This window comes from Bemisia tabaci, chromosome 1 (genome assembly GCF_918797505.1).
Source record: "Bemisia tabaci chromosome 1, PGI_BMITA_v3".
In the NCBI taxonomy this organism is placed as follows: domain Eukaryota; kingdom Metazoa; phylum Arthropoda; class Insecta; order Hemiptera; family Aleyrodidae; genus Bemisia; species Bemisia tabaci.
Genome location: NC_092793.1, coordinates 70283799 through 70308104, shown reverse-complemented (window position 1 = coordinate 70308104; position 24306 = coordinate 70283799). Strand labels below are relative to the sequence as shown.

The 24306-nt window shown below is 39.3% G+C and overlaps 2 protein-coding genes and 1 long non-coding RNA gene across 5 annotated transcripts in view; 1 reads left to right on the top strand and 2 right to left on the bottom strand.

Moving 5' to 3' along the window:
• Positions 1-24306, bottom strand: part of for (cGMP-dependent protein kinase for) — a 241135-nt gene that overhangs the window by 7834 nt on the left and 208995 nt on the right. For all 3 annotated transcript variants that reach the window (XM_019060185.2, XM_019060184.2, XM_019060182.2), the window contains 7 exons: positions 6756-6869; positions 5346-5451; positions 4680-4743; positions 3929-4006; positions 3147-3241; positions 2531-2677; positions 673-820 (listed from right to left, as the gene is read on the bottom strand). In XM_019060185.2, the coding sequence (XP_018915730.1) occupies positions 673-820; positions 2531-2677; positions 3147-3241; positions 3929-4006; positions 4680-4743; positions 5346-5451; positions 6756-6869 (752 nt within the window). The remainder of the gene's footprint in view (positions 1-672; positions 821-2530; positions 2678-3146; positions 3242-3928; positions 4007-4679; positions 4744-5345; positions 5452-6755; positions 6870-24306) is intronic.
• LOC140225999 (uncharacterized) lies at positions 13483-21327 on the top strand. The gene is made up of 2 exons (XR_011900801.1): positions 13483-19863; positions 20374-21327. It is a non-coding gene; the product is annotated as an uncharacterized lncRNA (long non-coding RNA).
• LOC109043114 (uncharacterized) lies at positions 20219-22126 on the bottom strand. The gene is made up of 2 exons (XM_019060188.2): positions 21754-22126; positions 20219-20594 (listed from the first exon to the last, which is right to left on the bottom strand). Exons 1-2 carry the CDS (start codon positions 21830-21832, stop codon positions 20332-20334), a joined length of 342 nt encoding a protein of 113 aa, XP_018915733.2. The 5' UTR covers positions 21833-22126; the 3' UTR covers positions 20219-20331.

The window sequence follows — 24306 nt, the reverse complement described above, 5'->3', positions numbered from 1 at the left end:
CGTACAACTTGTGTCCATTTCTTGTTAGAGGCTTGATGTTATTTTGCATTATATTTGTGTTATTTTTTTGTTTTTGAAAACACCATGGAAAAAAGGTAAGTAAAATTGATGCTTTGTTTTCCTTCATAAACAGACTAGATTCTTGACGAAATTTATATCATGCCAGAACGCGGAATCTCCACATCATGAAAATTTTTATATCTTGGTCTTGAAGAATATCCACACTCTTTCTTTTGGTTTTGTCCTTTATATAGTGACTCTCCGTACTACTTCTTTGCCACTAGAAAGTTCTTCATTGAATCACTTTTACACCCATGGTGAATTTTTTATTCATTTCCTGAACATTGTTCGTTTTCAGACTGGGCGAGTATTTTTACTACAAAGTCAATTTAAAGAATCATAAATCTAAGCATTTTTGGTCTTGATTTTTTTAATTTTTTACTTGACTGCAAATATCGTCGCTACTCCGACGTAAGGGCATATCTTGATTTACACATGAGCCCCGGAAAGCACAGAGTTATGCAAAGAACAGGGTTCATGTCGAAATCGAGATATGCCCTCACGTTAGAGGAGCGACGATATCTACATATATGGTACCGGCATATGGTAATGGATAAACAGTTTTTTTGAAACGAGACTATGACTCATCCCTCTCTAAGAAGAGTTACTCACCTGTGATTTCTTCATCTGTTTCAAAGCATATGCTCTACTAGGATCTCCAGCAATTTGAACTAATTCTACGCGTCCAAATCCACCAACACCCAGCGTTGCTAAAACACGAAGATCCTCAAGACCAATGTTCCGGAATTCTTCATTGCTCCTGAGAAAAGAAAAAATAACCATCAATATTTACTGCGGTGCTGGTAAAGTGGACTGAACAGTTTGAAGGACTGTCACTTTGCAAAGTACATGGGGAAGAAAAAGAGGTTGATATTAAACTACATACATTTCAGCCATTCAATTAAAATCAATGGAAAGAGCCAACCCATAATAAATCTTCAGTTCAAAAAATAAATGAATAAATGGGATTGAAATTCTTTGCAGGCAGTAATGTGCACTCTGCTTAAAGAACTATAAGTATAATTTTTGATTTTTGGGGGAATGAACTGTTCAATTTCAGAACCCACAAAAATTTGAACAAACAATGTTTAGTACTTAAAAACCTTTTAGAAAAAAAGGTCTGATTGAATGCTTGTTTAACCATATGAAGCTCCATTCTATTATTGAAACAAATAATAAAGAGTCCCACTGGCGAATCCAGTAAATTGGCAACAATGCCTTTTCTCCATTTAAACCTATGGAAATGTATCGATTCTTGGAGGGGCCAAGTGCTCTGACAAGAATCGATTACTTAGCATAGGTTTAAATGGAGGAAATCCGGTGTTGCCAAATTGCTGGATCCGCCTCTGAGGAGTCCAAAGATAAAATACATGCAATTCAATGAGTCGAATCAAAAACAGAGAAATAACTGGTTGGTAAACACTTCCTACATAAGTTCTGGCTCAGGTATTCACCAACAGAGTGTCAAATCATTTCTCTTTCATGAAAAAGTTGTCTAATAAATTGAATCACCGTTTCTATCTCAAAGTTCTGCAAATTAAATTTGAATTTTTACTGTATAATCAGTTCATGAAGAGCACGAAGAAAGATAATAATGTGAAGTAAATTTAAAATACATTTATAAATCAAAATATGAAATACCAAAGAACAAAAGTCTACGCATGCTTCTTAGGTCTAGTGTTTTTTTGTTGTTAATACTCACCGACAGGAAGTAAAATACATTTTGTAAACTCCTGAGAGGCCGTAGTCAAAAAGAAAAATCAACGACCAGAGTAAATAAAGGAAGCAAATTTCAAGAATCTTTCAATAATATTTGGCTCATTGAAAGAGACTTCTAGCAATAGTAGCAAAAATAGTAGCAATGTATGCTTGTGAGAATCTTTCCATTATCAAAAAAAACTGATTTAAAAATAGATTAATCGTCGCTTGATCAAGATGCAAATTATGTTCCAAATTTGATTCTTGCTTCTTAGCGTGAAGGAAAAGTCCTATTGTTTCTATCTGAAAATTAGATGAAAAGGATGATGGACAAGACGTACTTGCTGACTCATTGCCCATCTTTCTCTTTTAACTTTAAAAATGTAGCTTACATAGTTTATACTCCTATAAAACAGTAATTTATAGTCTTTGATAGCAAATAATGTTCGGTTTTATTAACCAGGGTGCATTCTGAGAAAAATAAGAACAATTTTCATTTTGTTCCAGTTCATCTAATAATAATTTAGCTGATAGTTTCGTTTGATTACTTTTTGAATTTTCTAGATTTGTTTTCTAACACTAACTCTTAGAGGCATGATGGCTACAGGCGAACGAGTTGAAACTAATTGTAACGGTTACTTGCCATTCGTTTCTCCTCTTTTTGCTTTGCACCGGGTAAGAAAACTCTGTAAGCTCAGAGATACCAGAAAACTATTCACCCTTGATTAAATGTACCTGCATGTTTGAAATGACAGTATTTAAAAAATCTCACCTTTTTCTTGGAAGTTCTTCATCTCTATATCTTGAGCGATCTTTAACCAGATTAGAAATGAGTTGGTTGAACGTTTCCCTGTCAATGACCAAACAAGTAACACCCTCTGATCCTTCGGCAACGATGTTGGCAGTTCGCAGGTCATAACTGAAAATTGAGCAAAACAAATTAGAGCCTGAGTTAAGACATTCAAAGTAGGGAGCAGGATTAGGCGACTTAAAATACCCTCCTAACCAATGATCAGAGTAAATCTCATGACTACAAGTGTGTTATTTTTCTATCTTTATTCAGTCTTTTATCTTTTTTCTTTTTGAGAACTATATTTTAATGCTTTCACATAAATTTGCAAATTTTGATCGAGTTACAAACTTTTACCTCTCTTGAAAGCAACATATGCATGACATATTACTGGATCAAATTAAGTTGATAAAGCCATTTGATTAAATTTGAAAAAAATTTGGCTATTGGTTATTAGTGATCAAAGCCTGATCATAAGGTGGGATTATGCAGACACTTTGGAATAAAAAATCAATATACATACGAAAAAGGAAGAAAAAACAATTCAGAGAGAGAGGAGGGGGGATATGTCACAGAAAAACCAAAGGAAAAAAATTACCCTTGTAGCGCTTTTTCTCCAAAGTAGTCTCCTTTTCTTAAGGTTCGTATGTACTTTTCTTCTGCGCTATTTTCTTGTTTCATGGTGACTTTTACCTGTGAAAATAAAAAGGAAAATTAATTTTAGTTCCAAACACTCCTGCTCTACTAGCTCTACTAGCTACTTAGCTCTAAAATCTTGGCACTTAGAGCAGCTGACCCTTTTTAACGTTTCTCCAGCTCGTGCTCCATTGGGACGTTTTGATTTTATTAGTTTTTACAATTTTTGCCTCGTGCCATTTTAACTACGGAAACTAGCTCAAACCAGGCCTTCGTACTTGAATTAGTTGTGCAATCAGTTTGAAAATTTAATAAATATCACCGTTGAAAAGGTTAAAGCAACTGTGCCATGGAATTGAAAAACAAAAATGGTAACAATGGTAAAAAAAAAAAAAAAAAAAAAAAAAAAAAAAAAAAAAAACAAGGACTCCCTCAAGAAGCAATCTCATTTTCAAAAAGAAACTCTATTATAAAATTAATTATGGTGCGCAGACTTAAAACTTTTAAGTATCTTGATAACCTTCTAATTATGAACAAATGCAAATCACCAAATGTGATTATACTAGAGTTAAGGGACTATGCACACAATATGTACCATGAAATTCGGCGGTGGCTAATTTTTCAACACTATTAAATATCATGTTTCTTGCGTACTCCTGAGCAGGAGGAGCTATGTTTGGTTGATCTCTCGATGGAGGACATTTCAAAACTATGAGTTGGTTTTACAATAACAAAAATACTCACTTTTCCTTTGCTGATGATGAAAAAGGTATCTCCTCTAGCTCCTTGTCGGATAATGTAATCACCATCATTATAAAAGGTCTGAAAAATGATATTGAATTCAAAATTAGCATTAAAATTAATTTCAAGAAAAAGGTCATGAGCATCGACTCGGTAATATAAATTAGGCTACAGTCTTAAAACCTAATAAAGCTGTTCTAAAAGATCCTGAGAGAGTACGTTTCATAAATCCAAGATAGATTTTCGGGTGGCTAACCGAAATTCATAGCTTATTCTAGCAATCAACTTCAAAAGACTCCCCAGAGAAAGTTTCAACTTCAGATGAAACTTCCTAAAGATTCGTGAGGATTGCAAAATTTTAACGTGAAATTATAGTGATCAACACTCAGAGAAGAATTCCAGTACCCCTCCCTCACCAATGAATGTCCTTGGGTTTGGAGGCTCCTTTGAGAAAAATTGGTTTACATAGAGAGATGACTCAGCTAGCAACCTATATGTCAGATCACCACTGTTCAGAATTATGTTTAAAAAAATATCTCGAAGTCAGTTTTCCTATTTCATGTTCATAAAAAATTCAGTTACCTGCAAAAAACTAAAAGATCGTGAATGGATAATGTGGAGGAAAAAATCCCTGACACACTGAGATTGTCAGATTCTACCCAGTCACGATAAAAGAATCGGTATGGTGATTGATTGGACTTTTGATTTCTCTAAATTAAAAGTTTTTAATAAACAAGTGGAGGATATTACATACCTCTTCAAGTACATCAGAAATTTTGATCAGCGTTTCTTCAGGGAGGTCTTTGAAAAGCGGGACACTGAAAAAGAAAAAAAATCAACGTTATTCGACGAGAAAAATGAAAAATAATAGATAGCAATACCAGAGAGTAACATTTCTGTCATTCCTAGAAATCAACATGGACAAGTCAAACTCTCTTCTCCCAAGACCCACAAAAGATTAAAGTTTGGAAACCAAAATCTTTTTTCCATTTTTAAAATTATTTCGTCTATTTGTTGAAAAGCTTTGAAGTTAATTTGGTACATGAAATGTCATAAATTAAGAAAATTTTAAAGTCAGCACATTTATGACAATAGTAAAAAAATATGCGTATTACTGCAGAGTAAATTTTGCCTCTTCTGTTTTTGTTTTTGAGCGCAATCAGCCAATTTTTGTAATTATTTATGAAAGAGTTGAATAATAAAAGGCGGAGAGAGCGAGGAAGGGAGAGTGAGAGAGAAAGATAGATTTATATTTGGAGGACAAAATCTCGACATTTGTCTCACAAATGACTAAACAGTAAATATCCTAATGCTGCAATCATATTTTCACTGCTTCGCTTGTTTTACTAGTATAAGGCAAATCCTAGACCACTGAAAAAACTACCATTGCCCCAGCTGCTTGGATGTATGATAAACTCACCTCTTTAAGAAATCGGTGTACTCGGCTTGTCTGATGAGCCCAGTTCGCATCATAATAGTCTGGAAACATTGTCGTTCTATAGCCCATAATTTACAATCGGTAGCAGCTGAAACGAAAATTTAAACACGACGTAAGTAAGTACGATTAATAGAACTAGAAAAAACTACAACCAACTGGGTTTTAAAAGGAACATGATATGGCTGAATGAAGTGAAAGCGAACTCCAAAGGTATATTTATTTTAAGACAATAAACATTTGAAATTAAATTATCATGGACTTGTACTCATGTTTTTGAATGCATCTAATTAACTTTGGACCGAATAATAATAAAAAAAGAAAACAAATGACCCAGGTCAAAATCAAGTAACATCGTTTTTGACTTCGTAAAATTCTATGCTTGATTCTCATAACGACTAATCCCATCAACCTTGCACAAGAAATTGAAAGTAGTTGCGAGAAACCATGTTGGAACATCAAAAAGTAGTAGGGAGAGGAAAAGAACGATGGCTTGATGCTGTTTTCGGACTAAAGTAATCGATAATTCAGATTTCATTTTTTCATTTAGATTTTATTAGGTACTATTTATTTTATAAGTTCTTTGCAATGAATTCAATCAGATTGAAGCCAATCGAATAGAGGGATTTGGAATTCGAAAACTGTCGGAATAGTGGTGGCCGATGAGATCCAAGCTAAACGTCAGCAATGTTGCCGGTTGTTTCTTGCGACAGTTAAAAGTTCCCATGCGGGGATAAGAGACAACTACAAAAAAGGCATCGAGGGAGCAGATGGGGGGGGGGGGGGGAGAGAGAGGAAAAATGAATAACGAAAACGATGCAATGCGCTGACAAAATCAAGCGACTGGCGTTGAGCAAGTACAAGGTCAACTTGGTTGAAGATGCGGTTTTCAGTGGCGAGGAGTGATAATCGATTATCGATATTATCTTATTTGAAGCTATGGTAAAGAATCGATTGTTATGATGTTCGTTGCCAACGCCCTGATAATCGATCTTTCTTCGTAGGTTTGAATGGTATATCGATCGATACATCGCAAAGCACGCCACGCCATTGGCGGATTTCTCACCGCACTTCTGACACCGGCACGGTTTATGAGGTTCGGCCGCGCTTACGGAAGGAGAGTGAACAGAATCAGTGATGAGTTTTGAAAACACGGAAAGATTGATGATCGAAAAATCAGTCGGGAAGGAAAGATCGAAACTTTTCAAATAAACCTGAGCTTAAAACAAGCTTGCTTGTGATCCTTCCTGACCTACCTATTTAACTTGCAGTGGTTTCTCCCTGTAAGCGACTTGGGCGCGTGTTTGTGCGAACGAAGTCCATCTACATCGGGAGATTGTGTACTTAAGAGAACTTTCAACGAGATTGATAGAAACTGAATGAGAAAATACTAACCTTTGATCGTTGCAGTTCTTTTACAGTTGTACAAAATAGCAAGCTCTCCAAAGACTTTTCCAGGCGCTATCGTGCTCAGGTATTTATCCTCTCTGGAGACTTCAACGCTGCCCTCTGCAACAAGAAAAACAACCAAATATTAGACATTTCCTTTTTCCAAATATGCTACGTTCACATACACAATCATAGCTTGACAAAAAAATCGTAAGCAATAATTTTCTCGCAGATTCCATGACGTTTATTCAAGTTTTTCCGGAAGCCGAAAATTTTCTGATGATTGTGGTTTTCCGATTTGTTAGATACCCTAACAATTTATGAAGCATTTATAATAATACTTTTCAAACAGGTTATGTTCTATTGTTTTGAATTTAACGATACATCGAACCACCATCGAGTACGATCCATTGCACACAAAAAATCGATCAAAAGTTGTGTCACCGATCGAGGGAAGCTCTTCTTCAGGACCACTAGTTGCCAGATACACGGATGATTCTTCGCAGCCCTGGGGTCGTTCATCATGTTGGAAACTTTCCTGATCAACTTTGACGAATAGAGTTGAAGAAGAGAAGAAGACAACGGAGGCAGACGGAAACCATCCAACGCCGCGGGCAATCTTTGCTCATCGCACCGCGGCACTGCAATGCTGTCGTGCTAAGGAAAAACGCAGTATGAACCTTCAGGCGTTGCCACATTTCTTTTGATAAAATACGAATTTCCTGGTAAACTTAGAAATATTTTTCCTCAAAATTTTCAGATACTTTCGCTCGCAATTCCACCGAAAAGTCCTGAAAATTTCAAGGGAAAATATCTATAGCTTTCCTCAAAACTTAACATTTTATCAAAGGAAATGTGGCAACTTTCGATGTTCATACGGCGTTCTTCCTTAGCACGGCAGAATGGGAGACTGCGACTGCGACTGCCTCGCCTCGCGCTCGACGTTCGAACCAGCGAGACCCCGCGAAGAGGGGGGTAGGATTAGGATTAACAAATCTGGATTACAACATGGAAAACGAACTTAATGGCCTCAGCGGTCACTGTTACTTTCACTCGAAATTGGATCCACACGAGTGATCGCTCATTCCACGCGTCCGCCGCTAGCGAATTTATCATCACTTGACGCCCCGAGAACTGCGAACTGTTCTGCGAGTTCCGAAAAAGGTCACTACCCACACTTCAGCACGTTACGCTGCGCTGGGTGTTACAGGTCTTGTAAAACAAGGAAGTCTCCTTTGAGAGAGGAGGAGGGAAGGGAGGGAGGAGGCGGAAAAAGGAAAGGTGCGAAGTGATATTACACATTGGTTGGTTAAGAATGAACTGCGTCAGATATAGCTGAACGGTACTTTCAAGAAACAACCCGAATTTTTGGTCTTTTGAAATTTTACAGTTTTTTGAAGTCACTGAAACCTCTTGAGAGTAGAAAAAGAACATAAATTAGGTGAAGCTTCAGGTCGTGCTAGATTCTGCTGTACATTATCCGGCACACTCAGATGTTGCGGGGTCAAATGGCATGAGATCCCGTGAAAATTGGTGATCAGAGAGCATGCCTTGTAAGGGACGCTAAAATGTTAAGGGTTAAAAGAAGGTTGCTTTGGGTGTGTTTGTACGGGTTGGTTGGAGTGTTCCAGATTTCATTAGTTCAGTCAACATACGCTTTCTCATGTGTTTACACTGCCAGGGCAACCTTCTAAAATCAGGGCTAGGAGTAAGAAATCGAAACACAGTTTTATAAACTTTTAAGAAACTTTGACGGAAAGGAATACAGAATATAGATGAAATGTCTTCAACCGCAGAAGCGCATGCCGTAGTTTCTTCCAAATTGATTTCATCAGTCAGTGACACACACATTTGCACTTTCTGTTCACCGTGAAGGACGGCTGAAACCACGGTGCAAGAAACCACGATATGAACTACAGCTGTGGATCAGTAGCGTGGCGTGAATAATCGATTATCGATATCTCGCCATTTGAAGCTATGGTAAAGAATCGATTACTAAGGTGTTCGCTGCGCACACCCTGATAATCGATCTTTTTCCATTGGTTTAAATGGCATAACAATCGATAAATCGCAATTCACGCCACGCCACTGCTGTGGATGATGTCACACGCCTTGTTTTTCGAAGTGTGATACCTTCACTTCGCCAATATTCAGCACAAACATTTGGCATTTGGATGGATTCCATACAGTTTTGCTAATTCATGAGCTGAATCCATCAAAATACGATTTTGTGACAAGTGCAACTGACCCATTGATTTGAGGGAGCCAAGAGGTCTGATAAAAGAACCTCGGGTCCTTAGCAGGGTGGCAAAATTTCATGAAAAATAAAATCTTGAAATCTCACGAAAATAATTAGAAATTTATGAAAGATATGGAAAGATACCGGTTCCTTTTCATGTTCCGCAAAATGTAAAATTTGTGACTTTCTTCTATTTTTGTGCGTTCGAGTACTCTAGCCCCTGGAAAACATGAAATGTTTCACAGCTCTATGAGATTTCATGAAATATTTCACTGAAATTTCCAGACACGTTTCATGCCACCCTGTGACTTAGGGTACACGATCATTCATTTGAAACGATGCCCGAGGGCACGGCCAAGGAGCGAGTGACAGTTGTACGATACAATCCTGGTCTCCAGGTTGGACGAACAGCGATTCCTGACTGGCGACCCCCGTGACCCCGCAAGCTCCTCGCTACTTCCAGCTGAGGTCACTGGAGCAGAAGATTGCCATCTCCGACGCGGCTCTTCTCTATAAGTGAGTATTCATTATTCAGGCATTCCATGTCGTCTCCGTGTTGCCGCACTCTCGTCATCTCGATGCTCGGAATTGGAAACATCCTAAAGAGTTATCAGGTGTGAAGTGTCTTTCCGAAAAAAATCCACGACCATTTCCAGACGAAAACATAAACCGACGATGACAGGTTCCGTGACATCACGAGAAGAATTTATCGTGTACTCTTTACCCCGTGACGTGGCGTGCTTTGCGATAAATCGATTGATCTGCCATATAAACCTATAGAAAAGGATCGATAAAAAGGGTGTTCGCAGCGAACACCTTAATACTCGATTCTTTACCATAGCCACAAATGAGGAAATATCGATAATCGATCATTCACGCCTCGTCACTGCCTTAATCTCGCGAGTTTCATTTTCACTTTCCAGTTTTCGGTCATAATTGTGACTTATCGTTACCGTTTGAAATGTCATACGTTTCAAGCAGGCCATCGAGAAGCGGTTTCCCAATTACTCCAACTTTGCGCTTCTTTTTTCAGTCAAAAAAGCTATTTCCAGCTTCCATTAGCTCGGAAACTCGTTTTCCCATAAAATTCACTGCATAATTACTTAGTTTTGAGGCGATTCCTGAAGTCCCATGGCTTAAGGCGCACTTAAGGCACGCAAGTAGTGTAACAGACTAACTAACGGCAAACCACGAGAGAATGTCTTCATTGTCTATAGCTTTGTCCATCAATGTCAATAATCAGTCGCCTGGTTAAACACGATTTTGGCAATATTGAGCTTGAAGCTGCTTTAAGAGGCTTAACCAATGGGAAGCCCGAGTTTTCCGAGGTTTCCAGCGCTTACGTGACACCAACGAAACGTTGCGGTCGCCGTCACGTCTCTACGGCACCGACAGCGTCGACTGTCGTGGACATTGCATGGCTAGCATACATTTCTCCTCGTGAAATGCGGCTCAGCGCTTGAACAGACGTGACGCTTTGATCGTCAGCACCGTAAGCACAATTACAGGACCGGGTACGTAAGGTAATAACTGTCCACTCACGGGCTTACGGTGGTTTTGAAATTCGAACGCCCACAGCGTAAAGACTTTCAAGAAAAGCTGCGCGACTTCTGAGTCGACCAAATCCTCAACGTTGCATTATAAAAACCCATGGTGAACTCAGCTTTTTCTCCAAACTTTACCCGCGTACTATGAAGGAGTTTATTGAAAGGGAGACAAAAATCATTTACACGTTAGAGTATAAGTGAATATTTTCTGCAGGAATTTTTTAAGAGAGAATGTGCGATGTTGTCTTGCTAGGCTGTCGCACAGTGAATTAAGTAAATGGAAGACGTCGAACATTAATTATTTTACTAAAACTGCAAATTTTCTTCGTTAATTCAATCAAATTCTCAATTTGAAGGAGTGCTCCGAGAAGAAAATTCTAAGAGAAAACTAACGGAACCATTTTCAAACCTTCGACGTTTTGTATAAGCGGTGTTATGAACTTTTGGAGCTTCCACGTTTTGTCCGACTTCTCCCGCTTCTTCCGACTCTCTCCATTGTAAGTCGTAGCTTTACAGAGAAAGCCCTAAATTTTGTCAATAAACTCAAAGCAAGAATTGCAGGGACAGCAGCGAGGCAGGCATGCGTTCACTCTGATATGATTTGCACTAATCGATTTCGTCTTCGTTTCGTTCTTCTTTATGCTCGGGCGGAATTACTTTCTAGGAGAATTCGCACGACTGATTGAGCTACTCTCTGCTTATGACTGACGCGAAATTGAATTCGTGAAAGCTCTCAGCTTTCTCGCGTTACCTCGAATCTACGTCTATTGTGATACCTTCAGCCATGCGAATCCTGTTTTCTTTTGCTTATCATGTAAATGTTGTGATTTTTTTCAAAGAGTTTGACGAGGGTTAAGGCAGTACGCATCATCTGCTTTCAGTTGAATGTTTCGTTTCCACTGTTAAATGAAACCCAAATCAACTCTTTCCTCTTGCGTTTTGAACAAGCTTTGAGAAATATAGCCAACTGAGTGTATTATTCATGAGTAAAATTGCACGAAAAACACGTTGAACATACCAAAGATGCCTAAAATCCACTCTTTAACGCGGGAGAGCGACAGTAGTTGAACTGACACACTGGGTAAATTATGCGACATATTTAAAAAATGCAATACTTTTAATTTGAATCAGTTCAAGTGCATATACATTATTCTGACCGCTAAAATTAAAAAAAAAAAAAAAAAAAAAAAAAAAAAAAAAAAAAAAAAAAAACGCTGATAACAACGTGAAAAAAGTATGACATGCATATCATTTCCTAGATTTCTCTTGCGAACACCGCCAAGCTCGGAAAAAATTTAAATTCAGTTTAATGTGGGAATTTCAGGAGATGAATGGGGACCAGGACCCCTTTTTTTCTGCCCTGTCTTATAGGAGACTCTAAGACAGGGCAGAAAGTTGGATAAGGCGAAACACACGATACAACTATTTAAACTTCAAAATGGGTAGAATTGTATAACTAGAAAGTGAAGGAGAATTTTTCCTCCTCTTCGCTGGCTTGATGACTTGATGGTATGATGGTATACAGAGTAGAAAAGCTAGATAGGACGATGTACGTGATACAACTATATCAACTTCAAAGTAGGTGTAATTGCATAGCCACAAGAAGGAAGGAGAATTGTGTCTCTTTCCCACTGACTTGGAGACTTTAAGGTAGAGTAGAAAAGTTAGAGAGGACGATATCGAATACTTGATACAACTATATCAACTTCAAAGTAGGTGAAATTGCATAACCACAAGAAGGAAGGAGAATTGTGTCTCTTTTCCGCAGAGTCGGAGACTTTAAGGCAGAGGAAAGTTAGAGGGGGCGCGATAGGTGATACGACTATTCCGACTTCTAAATAGTAGAATTGCATATTCACTTATAAAAATTGTACTACTGAACGTTGTACTTTTGCCTACGCAAAGTAAGATCTCTTTTTCAGTGAACTGTGAATGGCCGCAATTCCGATTTATACAAATATTGTTTACAAACACGAGCAGTGGCGTTTCTTTGAAGTTGGCAATATTGGGTTTCGTCTCCATTTAAACTCACGTTAAACTATCAATCTTTATCGAGGCAGATCAACTCATGTAGAATCCATTATTTCTTAGGGCTTTAACTGAAGGTAAGATGCGGCTAGCGTAATAACTGACCCAATACAACAGGTAAGACCGTGGTGAGAAGTTCTATCCTGGTTTGCTTTCATGAGTATCATTGTTTGTGTTTGTCGGGAGGCCCCTTTGGAGGACGAAACATGCTCCTGGTTGCTGGCACTTGCTGGGTGGAGAGGAAATCCGTTTTTTTTCAACGACGCACAGAGGATCGAGTAAATTAGAGAGGTCGGACTTGCAATTTTTGACTAAAACTGCAAATTCTAATGTTTATTTCGTCACATTTTAAACTATAAGTAGTACTTCTAGAGGAGAATTTTACGAGGAAACCAATGAAACCACTTTGGAAACCTCAATTTTTGTGTAAACGAAGTTATAAGCGTTTGAAGTTTCCAAATTTCATCCGACTTCTACGAACTCGATCCACTGTGAGGCGCGGCGACCCACTGCGCAGGAAGTGCGCACGGCGAGACGTTCAATTCAGGTTTATCGAGCACTACTTGAGCGTGTTCTTCAATCTATTCCTTGTTCACAAGTCGGTGGCTTTTAAGGAGGATTCTCAGCTTGCAATGCATTATGGGTGCGATTCATGTATTTCGAATTGAAAGCATTACGAAGGAGTCTACACTGGAAAAAAAAACACATTGGATCTAGAGTCCAGACTCTTAAAAATATCAACAAGAAAAAAAAATCTTGATTTAATCGGATTTTTGCTTATAATAAGAACCAAGCCTCTTAATTTGAGCGGCTTTCCTTTTGATTTAAGCTTAAATCTGATTGAATCAAGAGTCCTTTTTCTTGTCAATGTTTTCAAGAGTCTGGACTCTAGATCCAATGTGTTTTTTTTTTCCCAGTGTACTGAAATTCAATGTTGAATATCCTGAGATTTAAAACAGTATTTCCTGGGTTTTTTTCGCGCGAATAACTTGACGCTCGTTTGGTTTGAAAAATCGACAAAGAACCTACCAAAAAAGGGGTTCCAGCTCTCTCCAGTTGCCTCTCAGGAGAAAAAATTTGTCTCAATTAATGTACGTGATACAACTTTATCAACTTCAAAGTAGGTACAATTGCATAACCACAAGAAGGAAGGAGAATTGTGTCTCATTCCCGCCGACACGGAGACTTTCAAAGATTACAGAACACTAGGAAATTCATAAGCACAAGGATAATTTCGTTCGAAGAACGGCAAAGTTAAGGATAAAAAAATTAACCTTTCTCCATACCGGGACTGAATGGTGCGTTTCTCGCTACATTCATTAAATGCAAACCAGTGTAGACATTACTCATAAAACAGATTGTGGTATTGATTTTGAACGCTTGAAAAACATTTATAATGCCCACCAACAATCGGTTCGCTGACTGGACCTATAATTTGACGGAACAATACGGCGCACAGATTCGACGAAATACCGAGACGAATTCGAAACCCCTAAAATACCTCAAGTCAAGCGAAGAACTGAGCAAAGAAAACAATAAGGCATCCTCAAATAAATGAAAATGATTAGAAACGGAAGATATTCTGAGCGAGGGAAACTAGAATCGCAAAAAATTAGGATACAAGGTCCGAAAATAGCCCGAGGTAGGGAGAGGGCAGTTGTAACAGTTTGAAAATCGCCTGGAAAATCTGTGAGTGAACCGTAGTAATGTAAACATGACCGACGTTGCCAGTCATTCAGTATCATTTTTTTGTCACAGTCTACATGCACGCTCCGATGAGAATAAAACAGTATCGATGTGAAAAATAGGGTTTTTAAACGTATGAGTGCCCAATCGACCTACGATCCCATCGTACCCAATCGTAGGTAATCGAATACTTCTTTCGGAAAAGGGGGCTCTGCGGCAAACCACAGCAGGATGTCTACTAAAAGAGGCTGGCAAAAAATCAGTACTTTTACGGCACTTTTTCAGTACATTCCCAAGAAATTCAGAACCTCCCGAACAGAAAAATTCAGTACTTTTTCAGTACCTCTAATTGACGAAATTGGAAAAATGTCAACGATTTGAATTTCTCGCTCAGATTGCGACAAAAATGACAAAAAAATGAAAAAAATTCCGGACCTTCTTGCGGAATTTCCGCACTTCTTCAGTACTTCCGAACCGCCCTTGAAAAATCAGTACTATTTCCGGACTTTCCGGAAATTCCGGACTTGTAGACACCCTGCACAAGCTTAACCAAGAACATTCACATTTCTTCACTTTTCTTTTGTGACCAAATGGGATGAAAGAAACACTGAGGAGTTAAAGTAAACTTTTCGAACTTTTTTTTCTTCTTTTTTCTCCTTCTTTTTGACAAACTCTAACCGGCGAGGAGCGGCGCACAATGGATCGAGTCTATCAGGACAGCAGGACATGAAATTTTTTACTAAAACTGCAAATTTTGATGTTAATTCCGTCACATTTTAAATTTTAAGAGGTGCTTCTAAAAGAGAATTTCACGAGAAAACCAATAGAGCCACTTTTAGAATCTCAAAGTTTTGTACAAACGGAGTTATACGCGTTTGAAGTTTCCAAATTTTGTCTGACCTCTCCTTCTGGTTCGATCCACCGTGCGTCGTTGGGAACAATAGCGCGATCTGGCATCGTGCGTCTTCCAATAATCGGGGGAATCGATTGAATACGGGAGTGCGGACGCACGGCGGACCGAGAGACGAAGAAAGAAAACGAGAGAGAAAGTGAAAGTAACACAGGTGCAAAAAAGAAGGTCCCGTCCTTGAAGTGCACCGTTCACTGGATAAGATGGATAGAATCTTTTCGTGTGTGAGTGTGTTTTTTTTTCCTCTATTTTCTCCCGTTCTCTTTCCTCTGATCCATTTAATTTCGTCCGTGCACTCCCGGAATCGAAACGTTCCACTTTCCAACCGTTCCGTTGTGTGCGTGGGTAGGTGAAAGAGTACACTTGGTCCTTTTCCAGACCAACAAACAGGTGTTCATCGAACAAGATTTAGATACAGGAAATTCGTATTTCAGCAACGGGAATTTGGCAACATCTGAAAGTTCATATCACGTTCTTCCTCTGCGGGCTGATTATTGAAATTGCAATCGACAAAGCAATAGACAAAGAGGTCGAAGGGAAACTGGAGCGATCCTAATGTTGGAAGCAGGTGGTTGCAATGGACGAAGGAGGTAAGTAGTAATAGATCAACTAATGGCATCACAACAGGGACCCTCTACTTACTTGGTCCATTCCTTTCTCCCTTCATCTACAACAATCATCCGTTCCAACCAATGAGATTGCTTCATTTTCCGTCTGTCTTCTTTGTCTATAGATTTCACTGATCAGCCCGAAGCTAAAACTGCGTGGTGAGGAAAGAGGAAAACAAACGGAGAACGAGAGGAGAAGAAAACCCGCTCGGTAAAATACTTCAGCTGCATGTGTTAACAGGTGCACATGTATGCCAAACTGAAGCATAGGAGTTTATCATTTGCACCATCATTGCTGATGTTTGATAAATCTGCGAACTTTTTCTCGCAGTTCCACCGTGAATACTGAGTGGTGCGAATGAAGTGTTTCACCTACGATTAAAACGTGTTTGATACCAGAAATTCTCGACGAGTCCCAGCTGAGGCTCAGCACACACACTCGTACAGCACTGCCATGCTAGGCAAGAACGCCGTATGAACATTCGGGAATTGCCAAATTTTCTCCGATAAAATTTCCTTTTTGGGGAAAATTGTCGATATTTTTCCTTGAAATTTTCAGACTTTTTAGATCAAATTACAAGCAAAATTACCTGAGAAATTTGAAGAATATTTACAAATTTTCTTGAAAATTAGTGATTTGTCAAAGGAAATTTTGCAACGCCTGAAGGCTCATACGGCGTTTTCCTTAGCACGGCAGAGCAACTCACGAATCGATGGCTCGAATTTCAAACAAGATTGGACGCATTCATACAAAAGAAATCTAGCATGGTGCGATAGTTTCATATCGCACTCTTATTTTAAGCTTCACCTGGGAAAAAAGTCTCTTGTATCCAGAGTTCAGACTCTTAAAAAATTTAATTTGACAAGAAAAAAAAACCATTCTCTCAATCGGAGTTTTGCGCAAATCATAAGGAAATCCGCTTAAACTAAGAGGTTCGGCTCTCGATTCAAGCAAAAATCCAATTGAATCAAGCGTCTTCTTCCTTGTCGAATTTTTCAAGATTTTGACTCCGGATCCAAGAGACTTTTTTCCCGTTGTTCTATTTTGATCGTGGCAACATACTGCCGTGCTAAAGGAGAACGTCGTATGAACATGCGAGTGTTGCCAAATTTCCTTCCACAAAATGTTCATTTTTGAGGAAAGTTATGAATATTTTCCTTTTACATCTTCAGAATTTTTAGGTGAAATTGCAAACAAAATTATTTGAAAAATCGGGAGGAAAATATTCATAAAATTACCAAAAAGTTCGCGTTTTATCAAAGGAAATTTGGCGACGCCTAAAGGTTCATACGGCGTTTTTCCCTGGCACGACAGCGTAGCTCATGAATGGTGCGACATGCAAAGTCGCTGACCCGCTTTCCACGAGAACTTCAATGTGCGTTTCGGGATTCCACCGAATGTGCAGCCTGTCTTATCGCATTAACGAGAAATCGGTCAAATCTGGCTTTGACGTTGACGTCCCGAAGCCGATGAACCTACGTCGATACTACGCCACGTCTGAACGCCTTAATTCACCGACTTTCCGCTTGTTAACGACTTGATGTGACGGTTCACCACAAGTATTTACCAGGTCGAGGTTACTGATCATTCTTCGTGTTCAAAGCATGGATCGCGTTAAACAAACCTCTCGATTCGTTTTGACGGCGGCGGTTCTGGCGGGTCTTAAACAAACAGCTCGCGGCCACGTAGCTTTCCTCGTCGATTAACAATGTAGACCACTAGACATAAGATAAGATTAGAGAACTGAAGGCTGATTACTAAAATTGATAGACAAAACGATAACAAATAAGGCCGAGGAAAAATAAGCGATCCTATCGGTTAGAAGTAGGTGGTCGTCATAGACTACGGGGGAAAATGATGGACGAACTATGGCGTGCCCATAAGTAAGTCTACTACTACCTCCTTTGACCATCGCAATCATCCGCTTCCACCGATAGGATCGCTCCATTTGCGCTTTGTCTTCTTTGTCTATCAATTTTGATAATCAGCCCACTGATGGACATATTCCAACATGAACATCTCATATCGAAGACGTTTGTTTAATAGCATTTCACATAGTTTTATGTTTTAAAAAAGCACATGAGAGGAAATCAGGCACCGTAAAATACAGTTATGCTAATTCTGCATTAAGTCCATCCACAAGAGATTCGACAGGAGAACATTTAAAAATTATTTCGATCATGCTCGCTTCTACCCCAGTGTGTCTCCGTGCTATCTGAGAGGATATTTAAATCTTGGAGGAATTATATCGGGGTGCAACGTCGCTTTGGGAAATTTGTAACGACCCTTTTTCGGTCAATTGAACGACGTAAATATTCAAAGCTTGTCGACGCAGTCGATTGATGACAGAGGCTCTAACCCTTCTCGCCCGCTCCACCGTGAAGATGATAATCCCTCCGGTGGATGCTCCCAACCACACCGAATCGTCAGAGGAAATCTGATTTTCTCGTGGTTGTCAGTTCTTCAAACTAAAATTTGTCGATTTAAACAATCCAAAAATTTAATTTCTGAAAGTCTCTTGCATGAGTAGGGGCCGTCCCTAACTTACGTAACGCAATTTTTCGGAATTTTGGACCCCCTACCCTTGTAACGCTTTTGTGACGTAGGTCCCTATCCTTTAACATGTAAAAACAAAATGGCGTAACGCTCTCCTCGACACCCCCTCCCCCCAGAGCGCTACATAATTTAGGGAAAGCCATTTATTGAAGAACAGGAGATTCGTTGTTCCTACTTTCGTGTGCTACCGTGCTAAGGAAAAACGCAATACGAACCACCAAGCGTTGCCAAACTTCTACAAACGTGAATTTTCATGAAAATCTGTGGATATTTCTCCTCCAATTTTTCATAGGATTTTGTTCGTAGTTTGATGTCAAAATTCTGAACATTTCAAGGAAAAATATTCATAACATTCCTCATAAAAAAACATTTGATCAAACTGGCAACTCTCGAATGTTCATATGGCGTTCTTCCTTAGCACGGCAGAGTTCTATCTTCATTTTTTTTTACTTACGATTAGTGAAGCTTTCTTTTGTAACACGGGAGTGTTCTCCATGAAAAGACTCCTCAATGCATCAGAGATCAGGAATACACACTAAGTTTCTTCGACGATGCGACAACGTTGCTCGGATTTCGTTGATTAACGAAAGTTCAAGCAATTGGTCGGCTGCGACGGAATGCACGTTAGGGATCGAAATGCCCGGCACCGATAATGTCTAATGAGTCGTAAAAAACGGAGCCTCACGCTTCGGGAGGAAAAGTGCATTCCTTTTCGGCTTTGAGTCATAACTCACAAGAGGTGACCCCGACCTTCGACCCTCCCACCAATCTGCCACCGTTCCCAGCATCCGAGCTTCCATCAGGGAACGTCGCGCCGCGGCCACCGCGCCGTCGGATTTATGCGGGCGCTACATCCTCTCGTAAGCTTCCGTTGCCGAATGGCCCCTTCGAATCGGGACGATACTACTCCTGAATACTTAAAAATGGACGTATTTATGCTAAAACGAACTATGTTACACGCAATCCCTATGCACATAGTTTTAGCATAAATATGTTCAAATATCGGATGAATCCTGCCACAGGTATTGAATTACCTGCAACTTGTTCTTTTCTTAAACTTATAAATTTCTCATGCATATTCAGTGACTCAGTAGGGATGGCTGGATTTCGTACACTTTCCTCTTTTTTATTCCTATCACCCAGTCATCACCTTCAATCACCCATGAATTTAATTACTGAACTTGCAACTGATAGCTCCACTGATTATAGCCAGCCAATAGCGTGTAGACTTGTTGTCTCACCACCTGTGACGTCAGCAAGTCTATAAAAGCTTGTGCTGCCCGTTTCTCATGGTCCGTTCCATCCCTGACCCGTACTAGTACGTAAGCGCCCTTTTTCGCCCTTTTGGCACAACTTTTAAGTGAATATTTTAAATCTGTAATTCTCTCTCTTTCGATCAATACATTCTAAATTCCATCTCCAAAATTTCGTTATTTAATTCTTTCCGTGTAGTTTGTTGTTCCTACTCAAAAAGCAACTGGTGCCGAACGGTTATTCCATCTAACTCGAATCCAAGTCTTCTTTGTGACAGATCCATTTGTAAGTATCAACATTTCATACAACAATAAATGACGGTAGATGAAATTGGAGGCCGTGAAATGATAGAAAATACTGTTTTCTTTGCTTGTAGCATTAATAACTGTACTGGAAGTACAATGTTAGACGTGCTTAGTTAGTTTTGAACAAATTTTGTCCGATACATTCGAAACTTCTCAACAAAGACTCCTAACAAGGAGACGTTAGCAACAACCTCTCCTGTCCAAGATCGCCGTCTTTTTCTGAGTCCTAGGAGATTCTATGGGGATCAGGGTTCATATTCTTTGAGAGGGCACTCTGGTTAAATAGGGGTTCTAAGGTTTCACAAGGGTCGTTCGATAAAAAAGCACAAGAAGAGTCTTGATGAAATATACTTGTAATAACATTCTTCGTCTTACACAATGGTAAAATGGTATAACGGTATCTACAGTAACAAGATCACAACAGAAGGGCGGATGGAGCCCTTGGCCATCAATCCCGCCCTTCCCTCAAACCGATGATTTTGTGTTTCAGGACTTCGACAGGTCGAATTCGTTCGAACCAATAAAGGTACTGGTTGAACTCCTCCCAGTTGATGTAGCATCTGCATCTTTTGAACAAATCGCAGACTCCCGTTGCCCAATACTGGCCGCACGACATGCAATAGCCGTGCTTTTCTTGACAGGCGCTCTTACATGCCTCTTTCTCTTCGTCCGACGAAAAGATACTCTTGCAGATGTCGTGCAAATCATCCCCTGAAACCGGACAAACATTATGGCTTACAACTGCTTAATTTTCCTCCCTCCCTCCCTGAATATCATTATTCAATTAGTCAGTTGCACTACTCACATAATTGTGATTTGATGGTTTAAGCTCATATTGGCAGAAATGAAATAAAATTTGCCTGAATGCCTTTCTACGTCCAATATCAACGGGGATATCGTCCGTCGAAAAGCACGGCTGATGATCATCCACCCTGTTAGTACATAATATGGACGCATTTCTGTCAAACGGAACTATGTGCATTATAACGTGAGCCCTGTTACGCATGTGTTCTTGGGTATCAGGGATCTTGTCTTGATGCACATAGTTCCGTTTGATAGAAGTACGTCCATATTATGGTTTCTTCCACCTTGGATTCATCCGTATTTTATTCCGAGTAACCGAAGCTAGTTTGGGCGTCACTGATTGTTCGAACAAAGATGGAGGAAACCATATAATGTACCACCGTGGAAGATGAGTTCATACGCCGTGTTATTCAATGAGTGATATCTCCGTTAGTGTAAGACGCATAGAAACTTGGCGTTGGGACGGGTCTTATTAATTTTTGCTGATATGAAAGCATCAACCACCATACCGCAATAATTCTGTCAACAGGGGAACTGACCCATTGCATGAAATCCATGTTCATGCGGAAAACCGAGATTGAATGTTATCCTTAAGAAAATTGTCGAACTCAGAGAAAAATAAAATTCCGTTTTATTCTGCAGAACAGTCGTTTTTTGGTCAAATTTAACGCAACTCTTGATTATTTCCTTCTATTCATTCTATTTTACCGATTACTTTCATATTTTGAATTTATTTTTTCACTCTCAATATTTTCAATGTTTTGAACCATTTTTCTCGAAGAGACTAAACATGGGGAGTTGAGCGTCTCATCAGATTCGACCGTGTTCTTCATCCTTATTGATTATTGCATGCAAAATTCTCATTCTACGAGTCTTTCCTAACTATGTTTGTCTCATTTTCGAATTGAAGCATATTTGGCTGATTTTTCAGAATTCAAAATTTTTAAGTGACAAAACCACTTGGTTTCTTCTAAAAGAGGCTTAACATTACGTGAGAAGCCAAACTTTAGACAGGCAAAACAAACTGGAAAAATAGTGCTCGATAGAGCTTCAAAAAGACTTTTACCTTCAGCTAAGACGATCCTACAGAACAGCACACTGACAATTACAAACTTAACGATCCAGGTCATTTTGGACGAAACCATTTGCGTCTGATCTATTATGCACAGGAACTACAACGGGGACGGTCAATGGACCGGGAACGGAACGAGCACTGCACGAGCCCTATCAAAACTGCACACACTGACGTTTTCCACTATCGACAAATCGACTCCAGCCAAGTACTTGCTCAACAATTAAAGTGCGCAAAAACGTGATCGCAAAGAAGCTTGGAATTGCCAAAGTGACCATTGTGTGCAACCGGGAGAAGACCGGGTTCACATCGAAATGGTCAGGGCACTGGGCTTCCTTTGACGCACTCTCTCGATAAAACTAATTGGAGTAAAACATTATAAGAAGAAGAAAAAAATACAATATAAAATTCTTCTCTTTGCGAAGAGGAAAGTTTTTAAAAAAAACGGTACGGTAAAGCTGCAAAAGCACGTAGTTCGTTTGCGGTGTTTCAAGATTTACGCTCCTGCTTTATTTCATTTTATTTATTTTTTTTTCAGAAGAACAAACCTACACTATGGCTCGAAATTTCCACGGAATTTTCTTCGCGCAGAAAGAGGAACCACGGAAGTTTTAAGGATATAGCGTCAAGCAGTTTTCTTTTCAAAAAATAAAGCGTGGTCCAAATGAAAAAATAATCGCAGCAGAGAGCTGTTCAGAAATCGATGGCTTTTTTTAAATACTCGATCATTTTTTTTCCCCCAGGAGAAAGTTTATATTATAAAGTTTCAAGGCTCGACTACGGATATTTATCCGAAAGTTTTTTCGGCATTTTGTATGCACGAGGGCCAATTGAGAACCGAAAGATCTGCTTTTCGCTTCGATGAAAGCGGACGCTCAAGTTTTAAAAAACTTAACGAATCGAGAAACCAAGTCGAAACTCATTGGCATGAAACTTCGTCCGTGTATTCCGACAGACTTAAGATAAATGCTTGCCTAAGGCATTCTGGGTGAGTACATTCATGGAAATCAGGACGGAGTCCGAGGTGGCTCCCAAATTACTAATGTAGGACAGAAATGTCTGAAAAGAATCACCCGCATTAATTTACTAATTCGTTCAATTAATCGTACACTTTTTACTGCTGGGTAAAAATCTACCAGGCACGGCAATAAAATGTGCAGGCCCTCCCTCGAAAGCCACCTCATGAAATTAAAAATGGAGCCCGCGGGTCATGAGAGAAACATCAAACGGAGCAACAACTGCAATATAAAATGAATAATAATTATTATTGCTTTGATCGTAGGCGGATGCGGCCGCACGGACATTTCAAACGAATCAAGTCGAGGAAAAGAGAAGAGACGGAGCAGGTAAAAGAATCGGATTCACGTGCGAAAGAGGAGCCGAGCATGAATAATGAGGCAGTTCGGCTGGTGAGGGATTGGCTTAAAAGCTATTGCACTATATGTAAAATTTCACCAGAAAAACGATGAGCACAATAAAAAGTTTTGAAAAAAATTGCTAAGGGGAGAAAATGCGATTTTAAAATCGTGCCCCTCAAAAACGTTATTTGAATCCGGGCCGTGGCGCGAACGCCGATTTTTGACGTCACACCTCAGGTGACCACCCTTGGTTTATTCCGAGTTAGTCCGAACAATATGGCTGCTGCCCGGTTTGTTTATTTAGCGAAAGTTTCTAGCTGTATATTGTGATTTAGTGGTAAAATTTGACGAGAAATTTGTTGAAACATTTGGTTTCGTCCGAAATTAACTCTTTCTTGATGAAAAAAGGCGTTAAAGTTCGCGAAATTTATTCACCGGGCGTCCGCGAGTGAGCATCGGCTATCGGAAACGACGGGCTCGTAAACAAACGAAGATTGATAACAGGAAGGATCCAAACAACTCGGAATCTTTTGATTTTCTTTACCTTTAAACCATTTCTGACTTCTACAAAGCATCTGAAAATCAGTTTTATCGTATTTTACAATCTGGAGCTAGAGTCTATCGGCTCATTGTGATGTGTATTCAGAGTATTCTGAAACAGAAAGTCAGTTGTCATAAGTTCACACCCAGACATTCTTTTCTTGGATCATTCGCTTTTCATTTTCGCCTCAAATCAAGTGTTTTGTAGTTTCCTTATCTGAAGTATGTGGTTTTGAATTCATACAAGAGTTTGAAGTTCATCTGTTTTAGCATTAAAGCCTATTGAGCCCTCAAACTTTACCGATATGATTACAGTTCAAGGTTCCTCTGGTCCGTACCAAGTGATTAGGTACACATCAAAGATGTGTCCTATGGTTCTTCAAATTAACAGTTCAGAAGTAAATTAGAGACTACAGTAACTTAATCCACTCCTGCCCTTTCCTTCAGTGTTTGTTCGTGTCTGTTCTTTATGCGTTACCACTCTAGTGCATACACCGGTAATGTAGGTTAGATAGGTATTATCGCATATTTTCTACTAGCAGTACCTTCTCTTAAGCGTTCTAATTTAGCAAAGAAATTCCACCAGTTGCAGAAAATTGTGTGCGTAATGAATAAGTGAATATGAATACCTCCTTTTGGTGACTCAAAG